Genomic DNA, 25,318 nt, shown 5'->3' with positions numbered 1-25,318 from the left:
CTCAAAACACCCTGCCAAGCCCCGCATCTTCCTCAGCTCACCTCTCCTCTTCCAGCTTCTTCCGCAGGATGTCCCGCCTCCAGGCAGGCATGCTGGCCAGCCAGGCCTCCTCCTCCTTCTCCTGAAACACAGCACAAGGCTTCAGGGCCAGCATGGGCTGGGACACGGGGGTCAGCGGGGGTGGTCCCCCACCCAGGGGAGCTGCATGAGTCAGGGACAACGGGACACAGATGGGGTCGCAGGAAGAGACTCTTTTGATGTCCTTCTATAGGGCAAATGGATGAGGACTCAGGCCCCCGTGTCCCAGAGGCGGCGCCAGAGAGGTCAGAGCTGAGTGTAGGAGGCGTAGGAGAGGAGCAGAGGGGGAGACTCCCCAAGGTGCGGGGGTGGGGGGCAGGGTGGGGTGGATAAGATGGCTCCAGGCCCCTGGCCCAGAATCTCTGGGCAGACTCATACGTGGGCCTCCACAGATCCCGTCTGCTCAGAGAGGCTCAGGCCGGTCCCTGGTTCCACTGTGAAGGACCTTCTCTTCCATGCCTGTCCTATTCTGAGAGCGGGTAGACGCTAGCTCTACAACCGTGTGGCTGCAATGACATGGGGGTGGGGGCATCCAACACAGGCAGCTTACAGCAAAGTGTTTTATTACTTGCACGTTACAGAGGAGAAAGGGTCTGGACACGTCACACGAACACTGCACATGTGGCTCCCTTGACCTCAGCCAAAGAGGTAGCTATGAACTCTAGTGAAAAACCAAAGAGAGAGAGAGCCACACTGCCCCAAGGGGGACCCACAGTCCCGCACTCGGAGGGGCTGCTGCTTCCACCTGGCTCCACACGGAGCCAGGCATCGCTGGAGAGCCAGAGGGGGACACCTGGTTGGCTCTGTGCCGTGCCCTGCCCATTCCGGCCAACACCCCACAACCGGCCACCGTGGGATCTCAAAGGCTGAGGCAGCCTGGTTCTGGGCACTCTGGCTTTTCCAAGGCCACTCGTCCTGTCCTGGTTTCTTCCTGCCGTATTCTGACCTCTGGAGGGCATCAGACAGGCATCCAGGCCCGGGTTAAGACGCTTGAGGGTAAATTCCGAATTCTGCGGCTCAGATGTCAAAAAGCTCTGCCTCCTTCTCCTTCCAGAAGGAGAAGCTGCGGTCGATGTACCGGCAGATGTCCTCATTGCTGAACTCGCCCATCTCAGATACCAGCTCCAGGGGTTCTTCGGCGGGGGCTTCGTAACTAGGAGGGTCCGACGTCGGGGGAGGCGCGGCTGGCGGGGGTGGGGACGGGGGCTGCGGCTCAGGGGCCGGCGCCTCTGGCTGCCCTTCTGGCCAGTCGCCCGTCTGAGCTGGAGCGGCCTCTTCGGTCGGCTCCCTCTCTTCCTTATCTGTCCCTTTCTTTTGCTCTTTCTCCACCTCTTCTTCCCGGGCCGGCTCAGCCTCCGGGGTGTCTCCGAAGAACTGGCGCCTGAGGTCCTCGAAGCCGTCGCTCCAGCCGCGCCGGCCGGCCTCCACCTCCTCGAGTACCACGCGGTGGAAGAGACGGATGAGCTCCCAAGGGTGGCTGCCCAGCCGGTCGAACATCTCGTAGCACAGCAGGTGGCGAAACTTGCGCTCCTCGCGGCTCAGGCCCATTTCGAGCAGCTGGAAGTAGCCGAGCATGAAGAGGTCGAGCGTGAGGCTGTCGTAGCGCCGGGGCGCGCCGCCGTCGAGGGGCGGCAAGAAGTGCTCGGGCCAGTATAAGCCGTGTGACAGGCCCGGGCCGCGAGGCGGGCGCGCCGGCACCTGCCGCAGCAGGCTCCGCCAGTGGCCCAGCAGCTTGCCCACCACCTGCCGCTGCTTCAGCAGGCGCAGCAGCCGCTCGTCCGGGCCATCGCCCGCCGGCGGCTGGGAGGCGTCGGCTGCCTCCGGGCCGGGGTCGGCGCCGGCGGCCACCACGCGGGGCAGCAGTCTGCGCAGGCGCACCTGGGCGTGGCGCCCGGGGCCGCGGAAGGTCCACTTGCGCCAGTGCTCCAGGAAAAGGTAGACGATGCGCTCCTTGCGCATGTCGATATAGTCCTGGACGCCGCGCAGCTCGGTGGAGGGTGGCGGCCTGCGCGCCAACTGCTCGGGCTCGGGCAGCGCCGCCTGGCGTCCTGGCGCCTCGGGTGGGCCCAGGACGCCCAGGGGCTCCCCCGCGGCCGGCAGGCCGTTGGCGGCGGCGGCGCTTGGCTCGCCGGTACCGGCCACCACGTAGTCCTCCTCGAGGATGGGCTCGCGGCGCGGGGCGCCGGCGGGCAGAGAGAGCTTTCGGGGCGGGCCGCGCGCCGGCGCCGAGCCCTGGGCGCGCCGCTCGTAGGTGGCGCGGAGGTGCCGCACCGAGACGCCGCACTCGAGGATCTCGCGCGCCACGGCCTCGCGGCACCAGCTGAGCGAATGCGAGCGGCCCAAGCAGAGCGGGCCCGGCCGCCAGGGGGCGTCGGTCAGCGGCGGCAGCGGCTGGCCTGTGTCGGCGGCAAGTAGCTCGGCCAGGTACGCGGGCCGTCCGCCCAGCGCGGCCAGCAGCGTGGCCATGCTCTTGAGCAGCTTGGAGATCTTGCTGCACCAGGCAGGCAGGCTGGCTGCGCGGCCGTGCATGCGGCGCGGGTCGACGGTGAAGCGCGGCGCCGACAGGGCGGCCGAGATGGGCAGCAGCTGCTCCAGCTCCAACTCCAGCTGCTCCAGGCGCGCCTCCAGCTTCTGCGCCTTGTGCAACACTTGCAGGTTCTCGATTTGCTGCTCGATGCGGAGGATGTCGGCCTCGGTCATGAGCTCGCCGAAGGGCCCGAGGATGCCGTTGTACTCGCGGGAGTACCTCCAGCCCTCGCGGGGGTAGCAGCACGAGCTGGCGGCCGTCAGCTAAGGCGGGGAAGACAAGAGAGGGGAGGGAGGCGCGTCTCCCTCTGGCCCGGCTCCCGCAGCGGCCGCCGGGGGCGCCTTTTGCATGTCCCGGGTGGTGTAATGGCTCCGCGGGGCTGCGTTTGCAGGGACGGGCCGCGCCTGGCCGGCGGGCAATTACACTGGGACGAAGCTTCGGCCCAGGCCGCCGCTCCAGGCGCTGGGCAGTGTCCACTCTGGTCGCTGGCAGGGACACAGCCGGTCGTTGGGCGCTGTTGCAGAGGCAGGGCCGGCAGATGGGGTCTCCACACCTGGCTTGGTCGCTCATTACACCACCAAAGGAACATGCAAAAGGCGTTGAAGCTGCGACAGACGGCAGCCCTCTCCCTCCCCATCCAAGGTCTGCGATTTCGAGGCCAGATCCCAGCGAGGCCGCACCTCACCCCAGGCAGATGACCCCTAATCAAACTCCCCTGAGGCCCAAGACCTCCCTGTGCGTGCTGTCACTTTTACTGCTGAATGAGAGGCCCTTAAAGTGGCTGAAGCTGTGGCTTTCACTCCTCTTCCCACCCTCTCTGACTCCTGGAATAATACTACAGCTTTCAGAGCTAGGCTTGCCAGGCACTCATAGTCTCATCTGTTCCTCATTTTAGTGCCGGGTTTTTCCAGCCCAGGTGGAGGGGAGGGGCTGCCGTCACCTCCTCACAGGCCTCCCAGTTCATCCCGGCCCACCACCGCCCCCCACACAAAGATGTTTCCCAAATACAAATATGACGATGCCAACTTCTCCGCTTAACCCCACTCCCAGGCTCTCCACTACTCCAGGAGAAAGTCCATTGTCTTCAAGGCCAGGCCTTAGTTATCTGGCCACTCCTGACGTCTCCACTCCACCCCCTTCAGTGGTAATGTCTTGGAGCTACCACACCCACTCTGACCGTCAGGCCTCCCCGGTCCTTCCTGCTCGCTCTTTGACCCACTTCTTCCCCTGTCCAATTCTTCCTCACCTTCCAAGTCTACCTGAGACATCACTCTCTCCTCCCCTACCACCACCCCAAACCCAAACAGGATGGTCGGTTTAGGGCTGCCCCAGCCCTCCGCCCTCCCCATCAGAGCACCTGCACACCTGCTCACTCTCACATTGCCCTGTTTTGTCTCCTTGGGGGCACTTATCACCCGACTAACGTGCTGTGCTTGCTTGTTGGTTGACACCCACCCCCGCCCCCGCCCCCGCCCCCGCCCCCGCCCCCTGGCCCTGACATATTCACCGTGAATCCCCAGAGGCGACAACAGTGTGTAACACATAGACGGCGCCGGGGGGATGTTTGTTGAGCAGATCAATGGCAAACTATCCTGCCAGCCAGGGATGATCAACCCATCCGACAGATGAGAAACCCGAGGCTGGATGAGGCTCAGCATCAGTGGAAAGTGGTAGTTCAGGGAAAGAGCCCAGGCCAGTCTGACTACGACCAAAAGCCTCTTGGCTACTCATGGGGTCCCTTGGATGAGACAACCTCACCCGGGAGCTTGTCAGAAGCGCAGAATCCCATCCCCACCCAGAGCACCTGAATCAGAAAAAGCATTTTAATAAGATCACGGGCGATTTGAGGGCATCTTAGACTTTGATAAACACTGCCGTCGCATTAAAGGACAGGCTGTTGTGGGGTGGTGCTGGCGGTGGAGACTGGGAACCATCCCAGGAGAGGGGTGGTGGTCCGATCGTGCTTTTTCCCCGAAGGTAATGGGAGCCGTCTGAGGCTGAAAGGCCCCGGGCAGATTGGGGGATGATGTGGGGCATGGGCTGCGGACCCAGCTGCGGACCCCAGGGCCCTCTGGGAGCCCAACCCCGCCCACCTTCCGCCTCTGCTCCTCCTCCTCCCGCATCTTCAGCTGCAGCTTGCGCACCATGACCTGGCGCTTCCACTCGGGGATGGGCCGGCCCTGCTCGTCGTGCGTGGGGATGAGCGCCTCCACGTCGAGCTGCACGCCCGGCGCAGGGGTGGCAGGCGGCGCCGGCGCCACGCTGCCGTTGAGCAGTGGCTGGGACCCCGCGGCCGGCGGGGTGGGGCTCCGGGCCCGTGACGGTGCCGGCGAGGCCGGCGGCAGCGGCGAGTCGGGCTGCGGGGGAGAAGCGGCGGGGCTGAGTGCCGGGTGGTTGGGGTCGAGGGGCTGGGGCGTCTGTCGCATCGCCTACCTGGGAGGCCGGCTGCCCACTGCCCGAGAACACCGTGGTCAGCCCCTTGCTCTGCGGCGTCGGCTTCAGACTCTTGCCCGCCTTGATCTCAGCCAGTAGCTCTGAGTTGTCGCCCGTCGGGGACATCATGTTGAAAGACTTGGTGCCTGCGCGGAGGCAGGAGAGGAGACGCTGGCCTGGTGTGAGGCCCGCGTCCCCGCCACCCCCTACCTGCCCTCCGCTGCCCCCTTCCCCAAGTCAGCGCAGGCCGGGGCCTTCCCTTGGGCTCAGAGGGCAGCTCTCCAGGTCCCGGGTCCCGCAGGCAGCTCTCCGGGACCCCAGAGGCGGGTCCTCAGCTGGCAGCCCGCGCAGCCCCTCCATCCTCCCGACCCTACTCACGGGGTGTGGAGCCCCCGCCTGGAGGCCCCTGGGAGTTCATGATAGCTCCTGGGCCGGCCCTGGGGCCTCTAGCGTATATCTCTGCCCAGCGCACTGAGTGCCGAGCTCCAGAACACTACCTGGGGCCAGCCACCCGACCTTTGTCCCGGCTTCCCCGGCCCGGCCCCGCCAGGGTGGAGCCTCTCTCTGGCCATCTCTCTGCACCAGCAAACCCCAGCGACCCTTGGACTGAGTCACCTGGGGCTTCCATGGCTATAGACTCGGGACCCTGGATGCCAGAAGCCAGCTGGCCCCCTTCCCCCCACCCCCACCCCCACAGACAGACGCGCGCAGACGCACTGGTTGCAAGCCCAGACGGAGCACACTTATGGCAAAGCGCAGCGCAGCTCCGGTGGACCCGGGAAAGCCGAGACCTTACTAAGGATATAGGGTCGGGGCACTCAGGACGAGGGGCCAGGCGGACGACATGCAAATGCGCGGCGCGGAGTTTGCATTTTCCGACGAGGCCGGCGGAGGTGAATGGAGTTGGGGGAGGGTTGTCTTTAGAGACTGAGGAAGGGGTCAGGGCTGGGTGAGGGGGAAGAAGGGGGCCAACAGCTTCTGGGTTCCCCGGGCTGGGGATCCCAGAGCGCGGTAGTGGGAGGGGAGAAAGGGAAAAGTGCCGGTGGGCGCCGGCTGCGGGCTCATTTCTTTAGGCAAAACCGTCTGCCCGGCACAGAATGCGGGTAGAACCTGTAGCGTCCAGGACCCCTCGCCTGCCGGCCCCTGGTCCCGTCCTTTCCTCAAGACCCCAGCCCGTCAGCCTGGCTTTTCCTGAGCGTGCCCTGTGCCCCGCCCCCGCGCCTCAGCCAGGAGCCGCGCACGCAGCTACTCACTCTTCCTGTGTCTCAGCACTCTCACTTCTAGGGGCCGACAGGAGAGAAGTGACAGCGAAGTTAGGAGAGGGAGGGGGCCGGGGTGAGGCTAGGACATCACAGAGAGCAAGAGAGGGCCAGGGAGGACAGGAGGAGGGGAGATGCGCGGGGGCAGGCGGGGCGGGGTGGTGGTGGTGAGAGGAGGAACTTTCCGGTCCGTCTGACCCTGGCTCAGGCTGCTCTGGGGCTCCACAAGGGTGGTCCGCTCAGTTCCCAGCTTTGTTGGTGCCCCTGAGGGCTGGGATGGGCTGCCATTGGCCCTGGCCCCCTAGCAAGGGCCTCAATCTTGGCATTGGGATGGGATAGGGCACCCAGCCCAGGCTCTGCTGCGAAGGGGTGTCTGGAGAAGCCCAGAGTCCATTTTTCTTCTGTTCCTAGTTTCAGCCTTGCTCCAGGCTGCCAAGAGAAGGCACTGACCTCAAAGCTGGGGGCCTTTCTGGATGCTCAGCTAACGGTGGACATGCTACCATGGGCTGTGGTCTACAGGGGCTGCAGCTCCATAGGTACCCCAAGGAGCCCAGGCTGGCCCTACCCTGGACGCTACTGCAGCCTTGCATCCCTAGCCAGGGAAATGAAGCTTTGGATGATATCACTAAGCATGGTCCCCAAACCGAGTGGCTGCGTGAGGGGAGCAGCTCGGCCACCCCCTGCCGGGCTGGAACGGGGGCATCAGCACCCAGATACCGCCTCCTGGGCCTCCCAGGAGCCCCGGCGTGCAGGAGGCTGTCCCGCATTTCAGAAGAGAAGCCCAGGAATCCCGGTCACCAGTCTAGCTCTTAAAAAGGATGCTCGGGGATTCAGCAGGAGGGGGAGGGCAGCGCACGGTGGGTCACTGGCCTGGACCCTATAGCCAGGCCTGGGGCCGTGGCTAGCTTGGGAGAACAAGGGAAAGCAGCCAGGAGTGGAAGAGTGACTCAGGATAGATGTGGGGCAGGAAGAAGGTTGGCCAGCAACCCTGCCTCCTTGAAGCTAATTCTACTTCTCTGAGTTTCCCCCTAGCACCACCAGCTCATCAGAAACAGCAGCCAACAGAGCTGGGAGGCCTTCCCTACTGGGTGGAAGGCAGGGCCGGAGAGGGAAGGGGACTTGCCCCAGGTCACACAGCCCTGTCCTGCTCTGGCAGGACCTAAAGCAACCCCAAGCCTCCCCTTAGGGTCAAGTCCTCATTGGGGTGGGGCTGCAGAGAGAGCCAAAGAGGAAGCACCAGGGCAGTGGCAGCTGTCCGGGGCGGTGGCGGGGGCGGGGGGGGGGGGGAGGAGGGGGTCTTGGTTTCCCTCCCCCTTCAGGGATAGCGCCGCCCCCCATCCCTCAACCCGCCCCTACTCACTGCCAGTAGACGAGGAGGAGCGACGCTGCCCGCAGCCAGGGCCAGAGCCCTCGAAGGGCAGAGGAGGAGCGGGCGGCGGCGAGCTCAGGGCCTCGGGCAGGGGCGGCGGCGGCGGGGGCGGCGGGGGCAGCTCCCTGGACGTCTTGGGGTCCGCGCCGCAGCCGTTGTGCACGTGGTTCCCGGGGAGCAGCGCCGCCTGCGGGGGAGCGGAGGGGCCAGCGAGTGAGACGCGGGCGGCCCGGCCGGGTCCCGGGCGGCCGGCGGGTGCGGGCTGGCGGGCACGCACCTCCTCGCTGTGCGCCATGCCCGGGCGCGCGGCCAGCGGCTCCCCGGGGTAGCGGCCCAGCTGGCGGTAGTAGTCCCCCGTGCTGGGCTGCTTGCTGAAGGCGCGGGGCTTGCGGCTGGAGTCCTGCCTCCGCAGCCCGTTGCGGCCGTCGCGGGAGCTCAGCTGCGGGAAGACAGCGGGCGAAGTGAGCTTCGGGCACTTGTCCCTTCCGCCTCCCACATCCCTCTCCCCGCCTCCCCAACTCTTAACCTTCCGGGGGCTCGTGGCGAGCCGCGGTCCCAGACCCTCCTGTTCTCAGAGCGGGGATGGGGCGAGGGTCCTGCGGGCCTCGGTGAAAGGGCACTCTCGGTCGGCCCCACAGGGAGGGGCTCTGGGCGCGGGCCAAGGGGCGTAGGGGCCCCCACTGTGGCTAGAAGGGGCGGGCCGAGGGGCGGGGTGGCCCAGCCCAAACGCCAGGGGGAGCTGGAGAAGGGGTAGCTCGCAGCTTAGGCAGCGCTAAGGCCTCAGCCGTACCCCACTCCCGGCGACCAGACGGTCCCACGCGAAACCAAGGCTTCGCGCAACCCTCCTTTGCGGGAGTTTCGCCCCGAGGAAGTCCACTGCTTGCCCAGGGCCCTCAGCCGCCCGGCCCCGGCCTGGGGCTGCTCCTACCTGCGACCGTGCCGGTGGCCCCCGCTGTGCACCTGGCAGCGGGGGCGGCATGGACTCGACACCTGCGCTACCTGATCCTTCCTCTCAGGTTACAGCCCAGCCCGCCCGCCCGCGCCTATGAGCGCCTGAGAGCTCTGTCGGCCTGACATCACCCAGGGCCTGCCAATCCCGGGCCGAAACCCCCAGCAGCCGGGAATGCCACGGGGGCGCCCACTGCTCCGCCAACACCTGGCTGCTGCGCCGCTCCTACCCCACAGGCCAGATGTGGCCCCACCCCCCTGCGCCTCTCTCCCTCCGTTCTGGGCTGAGCACCCCAGGCTTCATCCCCCCACTCACTCCCTCCATCCGCCAGAGACAGAATTTGGGCCTCACCACGGGCAGTGGAGCCCCCCACGTCTGGCCCCCCGGGTTCCGGGTCACGCCCCCGCCCTTTCCCTCCCGCATCTGGAAACCATCGCCGGCTGCGTAAGGGACACCGACACCCGCGCCCAAGCCTCGGGTTTCAGGGGCGGCAGGCCGGGCTCGGGTGACAGCGCGGGCAGCCCACTCCGTCGCATCTGCCCCCCACTAAGCCCAGCCCGGGAAGAAAGACAGGAGGCGCAAGGGCCAAAGGCCAAGTCACCTGGCAGGGGCTGTCCCCTGCCCCACCCCCAGTCCGAGCGTCCCCACGGTGGCCCCGGACCCTCCAAGCCCCACCCAGCCGGGCTCACGTTGCAAGGAAACGCGACACCGCGGGATTTGTTTTCTGGGCCAGCCTGCCCCCTCGGCGCCCCCTGCATCCCCGAGGCGCGGACGCCGCGACCCTGCTCCTGCCCGCGGTCCGGAAAAAGCCGGGGAGTGGTGGGGGGGGGGGGCGCGGGGCACACAAAGGGCCCTTGTGGAGCGGCCCAGCGCCTGCCGCCGGGCACGCACACAACGGGAGAGGCACGGCACCTCGCAGTCCTGGTGTTCAGGCTCAGGGGAGGGGCCGCCTGTCCTGTGGCTTGGGGCAGGGCCCACACGCCTGGCCTGCAAAGTCCGCTGGCCCTAGGCCCCCTGCAGGCCTCTCCTGGGCCGCCTTCACTTTCTGGAGATGAAAGAGGAACCCACTGAGAGCCTGGTCTGAGGTAGCAAGAAGACTTGCAGTGGAGCTGTGTCCTCCCCTTCCCCCAGCCGGTGGCCCTGCGATGTGGGTCACCTGTGGGAACTGTTTACTGAGCTTGGCCCTGGAGCAGCTTGCCTTGGGCTCGAGAGAGAACTACAAAGTCAGGGTTCCCACAGGACCCTAGGGGGGCTCTATCCCACACTCAGCCGCCTGGGGCCTCAGGCTGCCCTCCCCTGCGGCCTCAGACCGGCCTCCCTCTGTCCTCTTGACTAGAACCCCAGGGCTTCCTCTGGGCCTCCTTGCCCAGGACTCTCAGAGCTGTGCAGACCAGCCCTCTGCCCCCTCCCCTGCTCCAAAGCCTCGGCCAGGAACCCACAGGCCCTGCATCCGGGCACCCCACACTCAAAGTGCCCGCACCGGATTCGGCCCCTTCTTACAAGCATGCTTCTCCCCAGGGCGCCCATCTCAGGACTGGCTTGTCTACCCACGTGGGAGCTGAAGCCCCAAACTGGGGAGCCAGCCTCCATGTTACCCCCGCGTCCAGCCCCCAGTGCTGAGAGGGTGCTGAGTCCTGCGGGTGCCCCCTCCCCTGGCCTCCACCCTCCTCCCAGCCCTCACCTTCACACTGCCTGCATCTCCCACCTGAAGACACTCCCTTGGGACCCTTTCTCCACCTGAGCCCGGAGCTGGGCACGAGTGCGCCTGTGGAGACGCAGTTTGCACATATGCTCTGCCGATTCCATGAGCTCCCTGCCACTCTGTGCAAGAGGTGATGAGGACCCAGCTCCCGGGGAGGCATGGCTATCTGGGTATATGTTCCTTCCCCCCGCCCTGCCCCCCAAGTTCCCAAAGGGTGCTGGCTTTGTCTTCCTCATCTCTCTGTCCCCAGTGCTCAGCCCTGAGTCGCCATGGGGCTGACCGGAAGCTTTGACTCCTGAACAGGCCATTGGACCAGGGACCAGCTCCCCCTGCCCCCGCCGCCCGCCCTGTACCCACGAGCCGGGCCACCCGTTGGCCTCTGCTGCCTCCCCCACATCAGCCCACTCCCGGGGCCGGAGGGCAGGCAGGTTGGGGAGGGTTCACTACCTCCTTCTTGAAGGCCTCGGTCTCCACATGGCGGAGTTTGTTCTTCGTCTGCATGTAGATGTCAGCTGCTTGTAGCCCCGCAGGGGGCTTGGGAGCTGGGTAGCCTGGCGGGGGTGGGGGCATCTGGGTGCCTGGGGGTGAGAATGGTGGAGGGAAGCTAGGTGGTGGCGGTGGTGCTTTGGGTCTCTCCATCCTGCTCCGGGGCAGGCCTGGCTCTGGGCTCAGCATGTCCATGTAGCTCTGTATGTCTGCAGCTCTCGTGCTGGGAAGCCCTGGGACAGAGGGAAGGCTGGGTTTGCGAGTTTGCAAAGAGGCTGCCCCCAGGCCCAAGACCCCCTCCTGCCCGGAAAAAACCTGCCACGGGAGCGGGCAGGCTCCGGGTGCAGACTGACACGGCCCCACCGTGGGCCCCGCAGGACCGGGCCCACGCTCGCCCCGGCCCTGCCCACCTGCAGCCCTGCACTCGTTGGGGAAAGGCCTGTGCTCAGGTTTGAGCGGAACTGGCAGGGGGCCGCGGGCTCCAAGACAGGGCTGTGGAGCACAGCCACCTGGAGGGTGGAGGGGTGGCTCCTCGGGGCAGATGTGGCCGGGCAGGCGGCGCGGGTACCGACGGCCACACCGCATCTTTGCAGGGGCCCAGCAGCTCTGCAGGCCGCCACCTGGCGGCGTAAAGCAGGCATCGCAGGTGGACAGACACCTAAGCTCAGGGCGTGGTCAGCATGTGTGAACATGTGTGCCTGGCTTCTGCCTGAGTGTGCATTCGTGTATGTTCCTGAATGTGTGTACGTGCTTCTTTGTACTTATTTTTTATTTTTATTTTTTTTGCGGTACGCGGGCCTCTCACTGCTGTGGCCTCTCCCGTTGCGGAGCACAGGCTCCGGACGCGCAGGCTCAGCGGCCATGGCTCACGGGCCCAGCCGCTCCGCGGCACGTGGGATCCTCCCGGACCGGGGCGCGAACCCGTGTCCCCTGCGTCGGCAGGCGGACTCTCAACCACTGCGCCACCAGGGAAGCCCTTCTTTGTACTTGTGAATGTGCTTGCATTGGTCTGTGGACCTGGGGTGCAGGAGCGCGCACATGTAGCGTAGGTGTCTGTATGGTTCTGTACATGTGGTCGTGCATTCATACCTGTGTGTTGTGTGTACACGTGTGTAGGTGTGCACTCGAGTGTGGGCAGGTGTGTGACATCTGGGGAACATTTCGTGTGTGAGTGAGGATACTGAATTGCGTGTGGGCTGCATGCAGCTTTTGTTGGCGGGAGGGTACCTGTGGATGTACGGGCATGTCTGTGATGGACACCCACAAGCCTGAGTGTCACCTGTCCTCCACAGAACCAGCCCTCCTGGTGACCTGGGCAGCCTCCAGTGTCAGCTGCGGGCAGAGTGGGCTCAGGGATGGTCCTCAGGGCGCAGTGGTCTGGCTCCAGTTGGCTCTCCCTCCCCCCTCTCCCCAGGCCCACTCACCACGCGGGGGGCGCCGGCCCTTGATGCTGGAGTGGCTGGAGGAGCAGGACCCGTAGTTGGACAGGGTGCTGGCCGGCGAGCTGAGGTCAAAGTTCGGTGGCTGGACCGACGTGGTGGTGTTGGGTGAGGACATGCCCGAGTCAGGCTGCTTGGTCTCCAGGTCAGCGGATGGATCCCGTGACAGCACACGGTGCTCCACGCTCTGAGCGGGAGAGGGGGCTGTGAGGGCAACCCCGCTCCAAAGACCAGCACACCCTGGGCCAGGGTCCTGCTCAGGCACACCCTCGCTGTGTGACCTCGGTCAAGCCACTTCCCTCTCTGGGCTCCCTTCCCCATCATCTCTCAGGTTCTTCCCAGGCTAAGATTCAAACCCAGCCCCGCAGCGGCAGGACCACGGATTCCTGGGAAACTCCCAGCCCTGGCTGGTCTCTGATCAGCGGGGTTGAGAGGCTCTGCTCAGAAGAGAGAGAGCACGCTGGGCTGGACCCCAAGCGAGGGCGGCCACAGCACCAGCCTTACTCCTTTCTCATCAATGGGCAGAGGGCCAGGCTCCACCGTGGCGAGGAGGCACCGGCGCTGCTGCAGCGGGTGGGAGCATTTGCAGCAGCTGGGGATAGGGGAGGGGTGCACGGCACCTCCAACTTGCAGGAAAGACTGAACTCCCGACCTGGCCAGCAACCACGCTGTCTCTCCTTGCCGGAGAGACGGCAAGGAATCCCAACGGGAGCCTAGCCCCCGTCTCCTGATGGGGCCTTTGGGGAAAGGATGGGGCCCGGGGTGGCCCAGCTGAGCTGGGGCGGGGGCAACCTGAGCTCAGCCATCCCCCACCACTGCCTCTCCCCTGCCCACAGGCCTGACCCTCCCTCCTGGGAGCGGGCTGGGGTGGGGGCCATGCTTACGTTGCCCATGCTGGCCCTGCTGCCGGCAAGGCTGCGGCTCGCCTGCTTGCTGCCTGCTGCCCAGGCCAGCTCCTCCCTGCCTGAGAACTGTCACAGGTCTCCCGGGAACGGAAGGCAGGCCTGGCACCAGGTAACGGCTGGTAAGCGGCCATGCTCATTGGCCCCGTAATTAGGGGCTCTGCGGGAGTGTTTGCCTTTTCTGGGCCAGTGTCCTCCATGGCTTGAATCCGTCACTGCCGCAGCTGGGCCCGCCTTGTGAGGGGGCCAGGTGCTCCACACTCCACCCAGTTCGGGGGGGCCAGGCCCTGCTGCCTAACCCCTGAGACAAGGGGAGCCATAGGAGCTGGGCTTGGGCGGGGGGCAGCCTGAACATGCTCTCTCCTTGGCTGGCTGAGGTGGGTACTTGCCCAGCCCTAACAGAGGTTAGGGGCAAAGGCTTTGCAGCCTGGGGGGATGGCTTCAAATTTCATCTCCTCCACTTACTAGCTACATGACCTTTCCATCACTCGTCCTTTCTGTCTGTACCTGAGTTTCTTCATCTGTTAATGCGTATAACCGTACTGCCTGCCCCGTTAGGTTATAACAAAGATTTTCAAAGTTAGTGAAGTGCCAGGGCATGGTAGCCAGTAAATGCCTGGCTATGTGTCAGCTGTTAGTGTTAATTCACTGTGAAGATGAACTGAGATTACATCGTAAAGCACTAGGCAGGGTAGGGTACCTTACCGGGGTCAGAATTCAAGGAATGGTGCTTGTTTGCTCATTGCCTGAAGCTAAAGCCTCCATCAGGGGGCGCCAGAGGGCGCTGGGGCTCTGTGGACCCCTACTTTCTCCGGATGGCCCTTTCTGGAGGGAGTTCTTCCTTGGGGCCAGATGCCATCTCTGATCCCTGGGCCTTGCTGTGCTCTGGAGTCCCCAGAACCAGGGTGCCCCCGTATGCTCGACGACAGGGCAGACAATGCTCTGGGCAGGGGGTCATCAGCCTTCTCTCCTCCAGCCTCATTCCGCAGCCCCTCTCGTGGCCAGGCTGCCCCACTTCTGAAGATGCCTGTGAAGCCAGCCCTCTTTCCTCCCTCCTGCGCCAAAGCAGACGTTGCGCCAGAGCCCAGGACCCACATCTGCGCTCAAGTCCTAGTGGGTTCCTTCATGGCTTTGTAACCATAATAAAATAATTTGAAAACACTAACACAGGTTTTCAATCATGAAGTAGCCACGCGGTGAGCAAACATACAGAGTAGTGGTGAAGAGAGGTAGCTCCAGGCCCGGACACCAGGGCTCCACCATTTAATGACTGGGTCTCCCCGAGACTCAGTTTACTCACCTGTGAAATGGGGATACGAGCACTCCCTACCTCAGAGTGTGGTGGTGAGAGTTAAATGAGCTAGTTAATACCTGTGGGCAGGTGAATGCACTTTACTGTTCCCACTGGTGTGTAAGTGTCGTTGTTTCTCCGAGCCTTGGTTCTCATCAGGACGAGGCTGGTCCTCCTTCCCTCGATATTTCTGCCTGCACACCCTCACTCCCCAATGGTCAGTGGTTCTGGCCTGAGAGGTCACGTGGGGTAGTGGTCTAGGGCACTTACTCCTGTGACCCTGGGCAAGGGGCTTCATTCACTTCCCTGAACCTCAGCTTCCTCCGTGGTAAAAAGGGTAACAACACCTACCCCTGCGGGGAGGTGGGGGCAAGCTGTGGGGGGAATGCAGTAACGCGGGGGAGCAGCGCCCGGGGCGTACCAGGTTCTCCACGGTGCGCAGGTAGCGGGTGCAGTGGCTGTGGCCGTTGTAGTCCGCGAGGTCGGCGGCCGTGTACCCGTCGCGGTCGCGGACGTCCAGCTCCGCGCCGTTCACTACCAGGATCTGGCAGCACTGCAGGGGCGCGCAGTGAGGACCCCCGGCCGACAGCCGGGACCCCGGCGCCTGGGCAGCGCTGTGCTGAGAGCGCGGCGCCAGCAGAGGGCGCCCGCCCCTCCCGCGCTCGCCCGGCCTCCCGGCCACGCCCCCGGCCCGCCCTCACCTCCAGCTCCCCGTTCTCGGCGGCGTCATGCAGCGGGGTCCCGCCCCACAGGTCGGCCGAGATCTCGCCGCCGTGCAGCAGGAGCCAGCTGAGCACTTTGGCGTGACCGCGGCTCGCCGCGAAATGCATGGCCGTGGCGCCGTCCTTGTCCTGCTCCGACAGGCTTACGTCGGTGCAGCTCACCTGGGGGGGGAGGGGACGGAGCACAGAGGGGCGGGGGCTGGGCGCCAGGCCCCTCTTGGCCCCGCCCCCGTCCCGTACAGGCCCCGCCTCTCCCGGGCCCCAACCCCGACCTGTCCCCGAGCTCACCAGCCACACGATGACCGGGCTGTGGCCCATCTGCGCCGCGGCGTGCAGCGGGGTCATGCCGTCGTGGGCGCTCAGGTGCGGGTCCGCGCCGCACTCCTGCACCAGGTACTGCGTCACCTCCAGGTGGCCCTCCTGGCACGCCAGGTACAGGGGCGTGGCACCGTTCTTGGTTTGGGCATTCACTCCCCTGCGGAAGACGCAGCACCCACCGCGGGATTTCAGTGCCCGTCCCCCTCCAAAGCTTTCTTCACCCCTCACCCGCTTCCGGGGAGCTCTGGAGGGCTGGGAGGGTGGGTTGGAGAAAAATCTAGTGGCTGGACCCGGCTGCCCAACTCCCTCTGGACTCAGTCTTGTGCCAGCCTCCCTGGGTGTGGGGGGGGGCCCTCTGGCTTGCTCCCCACCTCCCCCCGGCAGCCTTCTTTCTGCAATGCACATCCGACTGAGCTAGTCTCTGCCCTCAGTAAATAGCCCACCTTTTTACCAAGATCTACAGGGATGCGGTGACCTGGCCTCCCCCTACCTTTTCAGCCACACTGACCCACAGTCAGTGTGAGTCCTCACACCTGCTGTCGGACCTCTGTACCTTTGATCATGTCCCCCCTCTGTCTGGAATGCCCTTCCCGTCTCTCTTGAAGACTCGGTACAGATCCCTCCTTCATGAGGCCTGCCCTGATTTCTCCAGCAGAACAGGCCTTTCCCACCTCTGTGCCTCATACTCTGCCCTGGGCTCACTCCGTGGGCCACCTGTCATGCTCGATCATAACTTATTTTGGCCTCTGCCGCCCCCAGAAGACTGAATTCCCAGAAGGCAGAGTGGTAGTGTCACCAGGTAAAACACAGGATGCCCAGTTACGATCTGAATTTCAGATAAACAACAAATAATTTTCTAGTGTAAGTCTACCCCCAATGTGGTATGGGATGTGCATACACTAAACCATTATTCGTTGTTTATCTGAAATTAAAATTCAGTGGAATATTCTGGTTGTGGTTGAAATCAGCCTGGTAACACGACAGGTGCCGCCGTCCACTGAGCACCTCCCCTGCGCTACGACACTAGCACACTGCATGTCCTAACATGCAGTGCATGTTAGGTCCTCACTGCATGTCCTAACTTAGGTCCTACTGTCATCCCCATTTTGCAGTGGGACAGTTGAGGCCCAGGGGCTGTGACTTGCCAAAGGTCACACAGCTGGTAAGTGGCACCGGAGCACAATCCGTCTGTGTGATGCAGGCCCGGACGCACAGCAGGAACGAGGGGAGCGAGGAGAGGGATTGGGGGAAGGGCCATTCCATGTCTTCACTCCTTCAGCCTTCCCTCGGGCCTAGCTTGCAGCTGTCACTGCCCCCCATCCCTGCTCCCCAGCTCCCACAGAAGGGTCCTAACTGGGGAATCAGTCCCATGAAGTAGAGTGCTGTTGGGAAATAGGGAAGCTGTTCCTGCCACTGGCTCAGCCTCAGTTTTTCTGACTTCACAATGGGTGTGGATGCCAGGGTGCAGTTACCAGATCCAGACACTAGGTGGAGCCACAATCTAGGCCCAGGCAGAGGAGCTCGCAGCGGGTCTGGGACACAGAGGGTGCGGGGTAGGGAGTCGGAGCTGAGTCCCTCTGGGCTGGATCAGCCCTCTGGGCCCCAGGAAGCGCAGTTCTTCGTCCGACTTCATATCCTCCCACCCACCCGCCTCTCCCATCTATTTGCTCACGACCTCGATCACACGCTCCACCCCCACCACCCACGCCCTCCCTCCCTCATCTAAGTGTCAGCCGCATGTACGGTAACGTGGGCACCAGGCCACCCACTCCTCCTCCATCTGCCCCCTCACCCACCCTCTTGTCAGCCACCCACGACTTGGCCCCTCGCTCGCACACACCCCTCGGACCCTCCCGTCTGACCTCTCCCTGTCCCTAAAACCCCATCCCTGTCCACTTGCCTGACCCCTGACCCCTGACCCCAGGCGGCTTGCAGCGCCCACCAGGCACGCAGCCCCGGCTCTCTTCGTCCTCCTGACGTGGGAACAGCCCCTCCTCAGGCACAGAGCTGCCACTTCGGGGCTGACACCGAGTCTGGGACGGTGCCCGGCTGCCTGCCAATACCCCACCCGTGTCGGGGGCGCAGTGGTGTGCCGAGCACAGCGCACAGAGGCAGACAGGGTCGCGCCCACACGCCGCACCTCAGGAACGCGCTGGCTCTCGGCCACCGGCCTCCACGCCCCGGTGCCAGCACTGCCCCCCTCCCACTTTCACAAGCTGGTGCGTCAGGAACGGCCCGTTTAATATTTCATGACCGACACTCGATGGCCTGAATTATTCACCCCGTAACCAAGGCGCAGCGAGTGCTGGGGTCCTGGGGCTTGGAGACTGGAGGGGCCACCTCCCAGGGCCCACCGGGCTGTCTCGGGGGAGGCCTGAGGCAGTGTTCGTAGCTCAGGGCGCCGGATCTGCCGGCAGCCCTGTTCTCCCAGTCCACCCTGCCCAGCCAGCCTGAGGAGGTCTCAGGAGGTCTGATGCGCTGGCACAGAGCAGGAGCCGGGCAGGAGGGGGAAGCTGTGCTCACAGCCTCCTGCCAGGCCACTGGCTGACAACCCCAGCTGGCGTCCCTGGTACGGAGGGAGCGCTCAGTAACCCATACGGGAGTCACAGCCCCCAGCCTGGGAGACCCCAGAATACGGGGCAGATGCGCTGATGAGCCGGTGTGGGAAAGGGGGTCCTGGTCTTGTTCCTTTCTTCTGTGTCGACCTGGAGGCAAGAAGAATGGGCACCCTCATACGCACTGGGGTAAACTCTAAAAATATGGAGGAGGGGCTTCCTTGGCGGTCCAGGGGTTAAGACTCCATGCTTCCAATGCAGGGAGTGCAGGTTCAATCCGTGGTTGGGGAACTAAGATCCCGTATGCTGTGCAGCGTGGCCAAAAGATAACAAACATATATATATATATATATATATATATATGCACAGGATCAAAGTAAATGAATGAATTTCGTCCTTTTCTTTCTTTTTTTTTGGCGGCGCTTGCGGGATCCTAGTTCCCTGACCAGGGATCGAACCCGGGCCCTGGCTGTGAAAGCGCCAAGTCCTAACCACTGGACCGCCAGGCAATTCCCAACACTAGTCTTTAAATCAATGAATTTAGATGGAGAGAGAGTGAATTTATATAGTAGTAGAGATGACGATAACGGATAACAGTGACAGTGGGTACCATCTGCTGAACAAACTGCTCTGTGCCAAGCACTGGGATGCGCGAAGTACACATGGTCTCTATCTACTCCTCCTAAAGGCCTTACCCGGTAGGTGTCAGAATCGTTCCCCTTTTACAGATGAGGAAACTGAGGCACAGAGGGCTAGGATCACTTGAGAGGCAGAGGGGGACCCAGTGTGAGAAGGACCTGGCGTGTGTGCCACCCACAAGTGGTGTCTTGCCTCCCATCTCTGTTCACAAAGCCGTCCACGCGTGGGGATAATGATCGTTGCTGAGACACGCTTGCAGAGCCCTCAGCAAGGCCTGGCGCCGTCGCTGTATTTTAGGATCCCTCCTCCCTGTGCCTCTGTGGGAGCACTGCTGACCTGGGGTGTCCAGGCCCCAACAAGCATGGGTCAGGCCGGGCAGCATTTCTGCTGTGGAGAGTCGCTGCCTAGAGCAGAGGGATGGGGTCTCGGGAGACCTCTGGCCTCAGGACCCGCCCGGCTCCAACCCATCGAGTTCTAGCCATAGTGACGCCATGGGTGACCGGTCCAGCCCCAGCCCCTAGTCTTGGCCCTGGCCTCCACCCACCACCCCAACTCTGTGGCTCAATGTGCAGGGCCCCGGGGCGTTCTCTAGCACCACCACCCCCAGCCTCAGTTTCCACATATGGCAAATGGGCATCACAACTGTTGCCTCTGCAAGCCTCTTGTGAGAGACAGAAGAGGAATCTTTGAAAATTGCAGGGTTCCTCCCAGGGAAAGCAGGGCTTGGCTTCCTGGTACCACTGCCACAGCCTGACCCGCCAGCCCCCTCACCCGTCCCTCGGGCCTCAACACCGTCACCTCCACGCTACCGGCCTCGAGACTGCCGTGGCCACGCCCTAACAGGCGCCCCTCACCCCACCGAACACCTGCTCCTCTTGGCTATGGACAAGCACACACCAGGCCTTCTCAGCCTCCCTTGATGGGCCCTCGACCCTTGCCCAATCTCCAAATGTTGGGGTGCCCCAGGACCTCCTTTCTAAACACACTCTGCCCCTGGTGAGGTCATCTACTTCCCAGGGTTATAGGTCACCTGTTCCCAATGCCGCTCACCCCCCAGCTTGGACCTGGAGTACCTGCGGCCCCTACATCAGCTCACAGCTCACTCATCCATCTGTGCACTGAGCAGCTTCTTGAATTTTACTTGCCTTTTTTTTTTTTAAATTAAAAAAACTTTTTGGGGCTTCCCTGGTGGCGCAGTGGTTGAGAGTCCGCCTACCAATGCAGGGGACACGGGTTCATGCCCCAGTTTGGAAAGATCCCACATGCCGCGGAGCTGCTGGGCCCGCAAGCCATGGCCGCTGAGCCTGTGCGTCCGGAGCCTGTGCTCCGCAACGGGAGAGGCCACAACAGTGAGAGGCCCGCGTACCGCAAAAAAAAAAAAAAAAAAAAAAAAAAAACTTTTTGGCCATGCCACCCAGCTTTCGGGGTCTTAGTTCCCCGACCAGGGATCGACCTGTGCCCTTGGCAGTGAAAGCAAGGCGTCCTAACCACTGGACCGCCAGGGAATTTCCCCTTTACCTGCCTTTACATGGAGCAAATCTCTCCACACTCTCCCTCAAACTACCTTCCCCCCTTACTGTCCCCATTTCAGTAAAGGACACCAGGCCACCCTCCCTTGAGTCCAAGCTCTAGGAGTCTTTGGCAACACTTGACCCTTGAGTTCTTTACAAGTCTGCGTCTCCCTAGCAACCATCACATAATGATACTTTCCTTCCTCTTGGGAACAAAGATGATATGGACAAACTGTAACTATTAAGCAAGTCACCCTGATGACACAAAAGAAACATGGAATGCTTGTAAGGGTTTGATAGAAATCTCCGTCCAAGATTGGTGCCACCTTACTGTGACCGTCGCCACAAGGAACAAGGAGTGATCTGCCCACAGAAGCAGACTCCGGTCAGAGAACAGCATTTCCAGTGGCCCTCCCCACTGGCAATCATTTCTGCCCCAAGGGAGGTCTGGTAGGGGATGATCTCCACAAGGATTAGATCTGGCTGTGAGGTAAGTCCGCTCTGAACAAAGACTCGGAGGCTTTGGCGGTTCTACCTCCCTTATCCTCTAATCACGCCTCCTGACTTATTTGAAATGAACCCAAATGAGGCCTGGCCCAGTGAAGCAATGCAGCCCTGATTTGAGGAAGATTCTAGAACAGCCAGCTTTACACCCAATCCATCAGCCAGCCTGGAATATCCCCAGAAGCCTTCACTCTGGTCTGCAATTCTCCCAGCCTTCCAGGCCCTCCTGGCTCGCGATGAAGCCAAGCGGGATCCCCCCTCAGGCCTCTGCCCCGGCCAGTTCCACCTGCAACGCTCCCAGGCCAGGTCTTGGCATGGCTGGTCCTCTCCCATTCAGCTCTCACCTCCTCAGTGGGGCCTTCCTGGACCCCCTCAATTTAAAGAAACCCCCCAACCACTTCCTACGAATACCCCGTTTCACTTCGTAGCACTTGTCCCCTTTGAATTGCCTTGGCACTTTTTTTATGCATTCCAGGGACACATGTCATGAGGCTGCCACACACCAGGGCGGGGCAGAGCTTGAAAACAGTGGAGACCTGCCCTCTCAAGCTTGGTTCCACCAGGGCTGCCGGACACACCCCGACACACTGGAAAATAAGCAAGAACGTCTCTGCGTGTACATGTGCCCTTGACCTGGCTCCTTCTTTGCCCCTGGGAGCCCCCCAAGTTGTCTCCATGAAGCCGTGAGGACTCACTACATCCCTAACGCTAGCGGGGCTGGGTACTTAGGGTACACGTGGATGCTAATTGTTGACTGGATAAATGTGGGAGTGAGCGAGATGGGCAGCCAGGCCCGGAGCTCTGTGATGCCTCCTCGCACGTGGCCTCAGCTGGTCCGTTTGCCAGACGGGCCCTGGGAGGCCCAGAAGGGAGTTCCGTCTGAGGTCACGGGCAGTGAGCTGCTTGCAGGGCCGGACAAGACCCAGGGATCCCAGACTCCTCAGTCCTTCAGCGAGTATTTACTGAGTATCAGGCACTGGGCATACAGGATGTGGAAGAAGAAGAGATGTTCTCATTGCCCGGGAAGACAGACGGTAAGAGGATGTGCTGAGATGCACAGAAAGTAATGCCAGGTAACGATGAGGGTGCGGTGTGGGGGAAAGGAGGCGGGAGAGGAAGCCTGGGAGGGAGGGCGTGTGTCTTCTTGGGGCAGGTGCTGATCTGAAGGAGGCCTGGGGCCGGCCTTACTGAGAAGCGGAGATGGAGCAAAGCCTTGAAGGGGAGGAGGGAGCGGCTGTGAGCTCTCTGGGGAAGAGAGTGAGGCAGTGGGAATGGCCTGTACAAAGGCCAAAGGTCGGAGGGCAGGAGCAACAGGAAGCCCAGGAGGTAGCATAGAGGAGGTGGAGGTCAGGTACGGGGGTGCCAGAGCGAGGAGGGCCTCTGGGCTGCTGTGAGGAAGCAGCTTTCCCTGTCCGTGAGAGAGAAGCCTGTGGCCGGTCTGGGGATCTGACTTGTGGTCTCCAAGGTGGGCACAGCCAGACAGGAAGCGGGCAGGGGGAGGGCAGAGAGGCCAGCTGGAGCCCCAGTGACATGACAGGCTTGGACCAGGAGTTACCGGTGGAGGTGAAGGCTGTCCCCACTGAGAGGGGCTTCTCATGACTCCACCAGGCCCCTCCTTTCTCAGAGCCCCCACCTGGGTTAGGGTCCCCAGTGTGCCAGTGTGGCTCCCCCCAGGCCCTGCTGCCCAGAACACCAACAAGTGCCCAGCAGGGAAGGGCAGCCCCAGGCCCAGGCCTTCTAAGGGGGAGCTGAGCCATAGGCCTGGGGCTCCCTAATAGGTGAGCAGCTAAGGTTTCCTGTTCAAGGCAGGGGCTGCCTGAACCCTTCCAGCTGGACGGGGCCCCAGGCTCCATGAAGCTTGGCAGTAAGGAAGGAAAAGGGGGCCACCCAGGTGAACTTGAAAAGGCCCTCAGAGGTGAGCGCCTGGCCCAGGAATGGGAGACAGACCCAGAGAGGAGGTGCAGTTTGGCCAAGGCCACACAGGGAGCTGGTGGGACCCCGGGTGGTCAGTTAGCCTCTCGGAGACACCATTTCTGTATCTGCAGCACCATGAGGCAGGGACATTTGTCTGTTTGGTTCACCGATGTATCCCCTGACACTTGGAATATTGCCTGGCCCAGAGCAGGTGCTCAAGAAACATTAGTTAGATGAGTCAATCTGTAAAACGGGCTGATTACAGAGCTACTGCCTAGTAGCAGGTGAGGCTCAGACTACTGCTTGGTGTCAGACCCCTAGGAGGCATTCAGCAGGTGGGAGCTGGTCCGAAACCTTTGCGCAGACTGGTTTTCCAGCTCTCTATGACTGGTAGACCACGGTGGGCCCTGCCCCCAGCCCTCCCCAGCCTCAGTGCTCAGGCCTAAGGGTCCCAGCTGAGCCCAGGGCTCTCCTCTGCTTACTGAGGCCCCCAGCAAGCACATGGTCGAGGCGTGAGATGGTTCCTGGGCCACAGGACCCTGCTGGCAGGATGGTCAGGAGCTCTGAGGGCTACCTGCTCCTGTCCCTTCTGAGCCCCAAATGGGGACGTGGACTCGTGGCTCTGCTCCTCCAGCCACTAGTGTCCCTGGCCAGGAGGGCTGACCCTCCTGACTCTACCTCCCTCAGACCCAGGGCCTGAAACAGCCCCAGCCCAGTTCCTGCCGGCCCTGTGCCTCTAGCTGAAGGACTCTTTTCCCCAGGGGGCTCAGAGGGAGGGTCCCATGGGGCAGCAGCCCCTGAGGTCACGGTGGCAATTCCTCTGCCTCTGGGAAGACTTGCCCAGTGGACTGGGAGAGACTGGAGGAGGGGTGAGTGGGTACAGGCCGTTCCCGCAGCCCTTTCTAATTCCCCAAGGTGCAGCCCAGCATTAGCTGGGCCCTCCCCGGAGGCCGCCCAGCCCTCCTGCGCCTCTGTAGCTTGTCATGGCCATGGCTCATGGCTGCCCACAGCCTCCCGGGCAGGATCGGGTTTCCCAGCGGTAGGAGCTCTCCCTCCATCACCTGCCGCCAGGGAGAGCTGAGCCCTTGTGAATAATTCACCGTGTTTCACAGCAGGCCAGGGAGGCTCAGGAGAGCAGGGCAACGGAGGCCTCTAAAGCTAGGCTGCCTGGGTCCCCTGATTGCACCCTGTGGCCTGGGGCAGCCTGCACCTCTGCCCCTCCCCAGCTCCCAGCCCTGGGGTCCCCAGCCTTGGAGGGCATGAGTCTCTACTTCCGAGTTAGGGTGTGGGCACTGGCCCCCAAAGCCCCCCGCCAGCAGGCCCTACCTCAATGCCCAGCACCCCCTCCTGCCTGAGCCCAGCCTGGCAATCACACAAAAGCGCCTCCTTGTCAGCCAGGTCACGCGTCGTCACTGTGGGAACGGAGCCCCAGGCCTCCTGTCCGCTTCCCTGAGATTCACGGGGGGCTGGTGGCCACAGAGTTGGTGCCAGGGCCCAATCACGGCCAGCACCACAGCCTGGCCTGGGAGCACCAGGGTCCCCCCGGCCCTGAGCCTTCGAGGGTGTCCCCAGCACAACCAGAGCCTTCCTAAGGCTGGAACCCCAGCCCATGGAGGCTCATCCTAGGCCCCAGACTTCTCAGGGAGGAGGGGCTCAGGGGCCAGGCTGGGGCTTCACCCCTGCCCCCCACCAGCACTTCCCGGGGCGGGGCAGAGCCCCCTCAGTTCACACCATTGGAGCTAAGTTGGCATGGCCACCAGCCTGACCTCCTGGGGCCCATCATGCGTGATGGGGGAGGCCGGCGGGTGCGAGAGGATGACTACCGCCTGTCTCTCTCCTCTTAGGGCCCCAGTGTCCTCCGTGATAAGTGATAAGTGAGGGGGTGGTGTCAGAACCACCTGGGTGGGGGGTGGGGACACGCACAGGGGCAGCGCCCCAGCCCCTACCTGGGGAGTCTACGTCGAGTCTGCGACCAGACCCCCAGGGTGCTGATGGCTGCAGGTTGGGAGCCCGCACTCGAAGGTGTTTGGGGCCTCCTCCTTGAAATCCCACTGATTTTGGTGTGACCCAGACCTTAGCTTGTCCAGGAGCAGAGGGTTCACGCCAGAGTGGTGCCCAGTGGCCTCTGGCAGGGATGGCTGTGAGGAGACCCCCGGCTGGTCTCACACGAATCAAACCAGGGAACCCCTTGCTTAGCAAGAACGAGCCAGGCTCAGCCGTCCTGGTCCCGGCCTGGGGGCTTTGAGCTGCTCTGTATCCACACCAGCATGCCTGCACCCAAGGGGCTGCCAGACGCAGCCACGCTGCCAGCGGGCCACGGGGCCAGGCTGGCCTCCTGCTGCTCCCTGGTGCCCAGTGGCCGGGCAGGCGCCCTTAGGAGTGGAGCCAGGGGTAAGGACAGACCCTCCCGCCTTGTGACTGCTCTCCTCCTGAGGCTGGGTCCTCTGTCACCACTTATTTCCCAGGTACCCCCTTGAACTGACGAAGGTCACCAGGCAGAGCCCCGGTCTGTTGGGTCCCCAGGGCCACTGATGTCCCACTCCCTCAGACAGGGTCTGGGTGGCTTTCCCCCAGGACCCCTGCCTCCCTCTGGGTGCACCTGGCTCCCTCCCTCCCCCAGGACCCCGTCCCCACGACTCCCGTGCTCTTCAGTGAACCCCATTCTTCTGCATACCCCACCCCACCCTGGGGCTCAGCTGCGTTCTCAGACCAGCCGCTCT

General features: G+C 63.1%; 1 protein-coding gene across 3 annotated transcripts in view; it reads right to left on the bottom strand.

The window, feature by feature from the left end:
- The window catches only part of ESPN (espin), a 31,762-nt gene that overhangs the window by 2,111 nt on the left and 4,333 nt on the right, over window positions 1-25,318 (bottom strand). Inside the window, exons 3-13 of one of the 3 annotated variants that reach the window (XM_032639398.1) lie at window positions 15,446-15,632; window positions 15,137-15,319; window positions 14,857-14,988; window positions 12,228-12,429; window positions 10,765-11,036; window positions 7,944-8,105; window positions 7,658-7,853; window positions 6,292-6,318; window positions 5,039-5,184; window positions 4,699-4,962; window positions 42-121 (exon numbers count right to left, since the gene is read on the bottom strand). In XM_032639398.1, coding sequence (XP_032495289.1) covers window positions 42-121; window positions 4,699-4,962; window positions 5,039-5,184; window positions 6,292-6,318; window positions 7,658-7,853; window positions 7,944-8,105; window positions 10,765-11,036; window positions 12,228-12,429; window positions 14,857-14,988; window positions 15,137-15,319; window positions 15,446-15,632 — 1,851 coding nt within the window. Of the gene's footprint in view, window positions 1-41; window positions 122-4,698; window positions 4,963-5,038; window positions 5,185-6,291; window positions 6,319-7,657; window positions 8,106-10,764; window positions 11,037-12,227; window positions 12,430-14,856; window positions 14,989-15,136; window positions 15,320-15,445; window positions 15,633-25,318 lie in introns of all 3 variants that reach the window. The other 2 variants (XM_032639408.1, XM_032639387.1) reach the window with 2 other exon arrangements.

Source organism: Phocoena sinus, chromosome 1 (genome assembly GCF_008692025.1).
Source record: "Phocoena sinus isolate mPhoSin1 chromosome 1, mPhoSin1.pri, whole genome shotgun sequence".
Classification (NCBI taxonomy): domain Eukaryota; kingdom Metazoa; phylum Chordata; class Mammalia; order Artiodactyla; family Phocoenidae; genus Phocoena; species Phocoena sinus.
Note: the sequence above shows the minus strand (reverse complement) of the source record. Positions and strands in the feature narration are given on the sequence as shown.